At 27.1% G+C, this 4,503-nt stretch overlaps 1 protein-coding gene across 1 annotated transcript in view; it reads left to right on the forward strand.

Moving 5' to 3' along the window:
• LOC108694936 (ABC transporter A family member 1-like) overlaps window positions 1–4,503 on the forward strand; it is a 27,986-nt gene that overhangs the window by 9,686 nt on the left and 13,797 nt on the right. Inside the window, exons 3-9 of the mRNA XM_018204631.1 lie at window positions 1,338–1,511; window positions 2,037–2,218; window positions 2,891–3,098; window positions 3,239–3,317; window positions 3,408–3,561; window positions 3,703–3,889; window positions 4,122–4,265. Of these exons, the coding sequence (XP_018060120.1) occupies window positions 1,338–1,511; window positions 2,037–2,218; window positions 2,891–3,098; window positions 3,239–3,317; window positions 3,408–3,561; window positions 3,703–3,889; window positions 4,122–4,265 (1,128 nt within the window). The remainder of the gene's footprint in view (window positions 1–1,337; window positions 1,512–2,036; window positions 2,219–2,890; window positions 3,099–3,238; window positions 3,318–3,407; window positions 3,562–3,702; window positions 3,890–4,121; window positions 4,266–4,503) is intronic.

Here is a 4,503-nt window from a genome sequence, read left to right on the forward strand (position 1 = left end):
ATAAAATAAAAATTATTTTTATTTCAATATTATTAAGAAAGATTACAATTATAATAATTCGATCATCTATAAAGATTGAAATTGTTGGATAATGTGAAGATTATAATACCGGTAGATTGTTGAATTAGATATTATATATATCTTGAATTATGAACGAATTTTGTACGATTCTGAAGATGACCCGATAAGAGTCGAAATTTATTATATTTATTTGAATTTGATGAATTTTTATTGTTAACGACTATCATCCTGCAATTTGTAGCTTTTTAATTGCGAATTTTTGCGAATTTTTTAATTGTTTGAGTCTTATATTATTATTGTAATAACTCATAAATTATTATTGTAATAATTCGCAAAAAGCGGTAATTATAAGACAATCTCATGATTATTAACAGATTGTTATATAATATTCTCATATTTTTAAATTATATATTATTATGAAACTTTTTATCATTTAAAGAATTTTTCACAAAATTTTATCAGAATAAAGCTTTGAAAAATTCTTGAAACAAAGTTCTCAACTTGTCAAAAGAGAAAAACATGCAGTGTTGAAATGATTCGAAGTATTATTTAGTATCGTGTTGCAAACAGGGAAGCAGAACAGCAGGTGCGCGTGCGGAACATAATAATTATAGGACACGCATGCATGTACGCGAGGGATTTCTGACCATATAGAATTTATGTGTTACATTTTTATTTAGTAATGTAAAACAAGGGGTAACCACCCTACCTTATATGTACTGTGGATATTAACTGCAACAGACATGAAACAAAAATATTTTATTCATTTAATGTAAACTATACAATTATGGAACGGTTTATATACTTACAAAATTTATTTTTTGAAAAATTTTAAGTCTTTGATTTTTTATCTCTTTTTTCTTAAAAAGATTAAGTACCTTAATTTTTTTAGTACGTAATTAATTTTGATGAATGATAGAACGATATTGATGTATATACATATTATGTATATCTATTTTTAAATATATTAATATTTTGAAAATTAGTCAGTAATAAAGAGACAAGGATTGAAGAAAAAGATGCAAAAAGATATCTATAGATATACAATAATTAATAAATTAATAATATTGAATTATATATAGAAGTATATATATTTTTTATTACTTTTATAACTATTATTTATTTCTTTGTAGGGAAAAACTTAGAAGTTTATTTCTTTTAAATTGTTTTTTTTTTTTTTATCAAATATACTTGGTTATTATTATGAGCGATGAGCAATGTTACAAATAGAAAATTGACTTTTGATATTATATGAGATACGCCATATAATTATGTATTTATCTGATCTCAAATCGACATCATTTGATTATCTACAGGAGGTCGTTCTACCCCTTTATATCCTCGGAACCTTGATCGTGGTGAAGGTCATGATACCCAACCCAAACTTTCCTGCGATGCTGACGCAGAGGCATGAAGGGGATATATTTGAATTATTCAATGGCTACAAAAATAATACAATCGCTGTGGTGCCCAATTCTACGGAAACCCTTGTGAGTACTATTCTCTAAAAATTATTTCTAAATCTCGTTAAATAGTTAAATCAAGTATAAATATTTTTATTTTCAAGTGTTCTAGTGTTAGTATCTTTTCAAGTGTTATAAAACATGTCTGTATGTACATATCCGAATAAAATTACTGTATATTGTTTATTTAAATTTATTTTTTATTAAAAACATTTTTCGCTGAATTGATTTTTAAATAATTTTTAAATAAAATCCCCTTTTCTTTCAAATCTAAATTGTGTAAAGTTAAGACTTTAAAACAAATTTCATATTTTATATTTTTCAATAAAAATATAAAATCTTGATTCCATTTTTTTAAACATTTTGAGATAATATTTTATCTATTTAGAAATAATTTTTTAACTTCGAATTTATTAAAAATTACACTTCTTTTCGCTAAATATGTATAATGTATATCTTTTATAATATTGTAATTTTATTAAAACATAAACTGCTTTGAAAGCTCTCTTTGCCGGATATTTCGTGATATAAAATTAACGTTGTATTTTCTAGAGCTTCTTAAGCTCCATGAATAGCCTCTGGCTCTCTATGTGGGATTATCCCGGTAAGCTTCCCTTAAACTTCATGGTGTTCGACACGAAAGATGATCTGCAAGCAGCGTATTGGAGAGATCCTTACAGTATACCCCTAGCAGTTATCTTCGAAGATCCCCAGCCAATATCGCAGCGTCTTATGTAAGATAATTTTTACATTATTTTAACCATTAAACGAATTAAATTTAAAACATGCGCGTTTTTTTTCGAGGAAAAATGTATGCAGAGATTCAAGGAAAAAGACATCTTTTTATAAGGATTTTTATTTCTTATGTTTATATTAAATCATTTTCTGTAGCAGTTATTTTTAAAATTAAAGATGTCCAGTAAGCAAGAAATATATTGAAACATTCGAATAATGTTACAATGTTGCTGCAATGTTTTAATATGTTTCTTGCTTGCTGGACAAAGATTTTTATAAAGGTTACAAATAATAGTCAAAATTATTCTTAAAAGCAGAATTTTTTTTTTATTACTTTTAGTAACATAGAGAAAATAATTTAATTTTTTAAATAAAAAATATAATAGATTCTAATTAATCTTATCTGATCTTTTACAATTAATTTATCTAATTATTTTACTATATTATCACCTTTTTGCTAAAAATGGCTATAGTTATAATTAACATTAAAAATATTTTATGCCTAATAAATTTTGTCAAATAAATTTCAAAATCAAGTATATAACAATGAGTACTACTATTAAGTATAAACCATTAATCATGATATTTTTCTTTTTTTATTTTGATTTGATTCTGTAGAAAATGTTAGCTCAGTGTCTTTTATTAACATACGAACCTTTCATGCTATTTAGATATGAAATTAGAACGAATCCTTCATACGTCTTGCCGCCATCGCCAACCGAATTGTATTCTGCTCCGATCAGTTGTCGAAAGAATAAAACTGGTCATTGGATGGACGATCTTTTATCGATAAAAACCGGGGAATCTTGTCCCGCCAACAATTACCTGCATTCCGGCTTTTTGGCCTTGCAGGTGATGATGGATATCACGAAGATAAGAGTGAGTTTTTCTTTTACTTTAAGCTTAGTAAATATCCATTAATTTTATTTTATTATTTGATAAGAATGTAGGTTCTTACTAAAACATTCTTGTCTTACTCAAATGTATCATGAAATTGGTCCTGATGTTATTTTTTGCAGTTTATAAATCCGGGAAATCCTGATGTAACAGTACCGGATATTAAACTCATAATGTTCCCTAAAGAAGCGTATACCGCTGGTAAGTGATGTGTACCAGAAATTTTTAGATTTATTTATTTCTGCTGTACATGCCGCGTTCAGTGTGTTAATGATTATCTTATTTTCTTAGATTGGATGTTGGCCTTCAGAGTTGTTATTCCGCTTTACATGGTTTTTGCGCTCTCGCAATTCATTACCTATCTTCTCATCTTAATAGTTGGCGAAAAGGAAAATAAGATTAAAGAGGGAATGAAGATGATGGGTTTGAACGATTCCGTGTTTTGGTAAGAACGCAATATTTATAAGCACGTAATATCGATTTTAAGTTTTGATAATATATGATTTTGGAAAAAAATAAATTTATGTCAAATGTTATTATTAATATTCTCTTATAGCGTCACGTATGTCTTTTCTTTTTCTTGTAGGTTGTCCTGGTTCATCATTTACAGTATCTTCGTCTTTTTGCTCTCTGCCGTCGGAGTGGTATTGCTCTTCACCCTACAAATGTTTCAACACACGCATTTCCTGCCGATATTTCTTTTGGTGGTTCTATACAGTTTTTCCGTGATTATGTTCGCCTTTATGATTACGCCATTCTTCGATAAATCGCGCGTAAGTAATTCTTAATGAGATTTGTCTTCATATATTTTTTTCTTTTTATGTTTAAAAGGTTTAATTTTTTTCCAAAACGCAAGTTTTGTAATAATTTTTATGATTGTATGTGTGTCTTACCATTATTAGATTAGATTAATACAGAATAATAAAATATATAAATTATTTGTTTATTATTTTCTTAATAAAGAAATTAATAAATACAATATGAGCAATAAAAATATCTTTTCAGACGGCTGGTGTCTTAGGAAACTTCGCTGTTACAACACTGAGCTTGATGTACTTTATCCAAGTGTTTGTGAGTGATTCCAGTTCAGTCACATACTGGTTGGTTTCTCTAATCAGTCCAACTGCATTCGCTTTGGCGATGGATAAGGTAAATCTTAAAATATTTTCTTAATTTCTTATATATTAGGTATAGTAAAAATAAATCCATTATTTTTGCATGAAATTGAATGGAAAAATAATGGATTTCTTTTTACTACACCTAATATATGCTTGACATAATGATCTTCTTTTTCAAAATCTAAGATGCATAATGCATGATTGACTCAGAATCAATATTTACGCAAAATTTCTTCATTTTCCTTTTCTTCTCATTTTATTTATTACAT

This window comes from Atta colombica, unplaced genomic scaffold, assembly GCF_001594045.1.
Source record: "Atta colombica isolate Treedump-2 unplaced genomic scaffold, Acol1.0 scaffold1, whole genome shotgun sequence".
NCBI classification, from domain to species: Eukaryota; Metazoa; Arthropoda; class Insecta; order Hymenoptera; family Formicidae; genus Atta; species Atta colombica.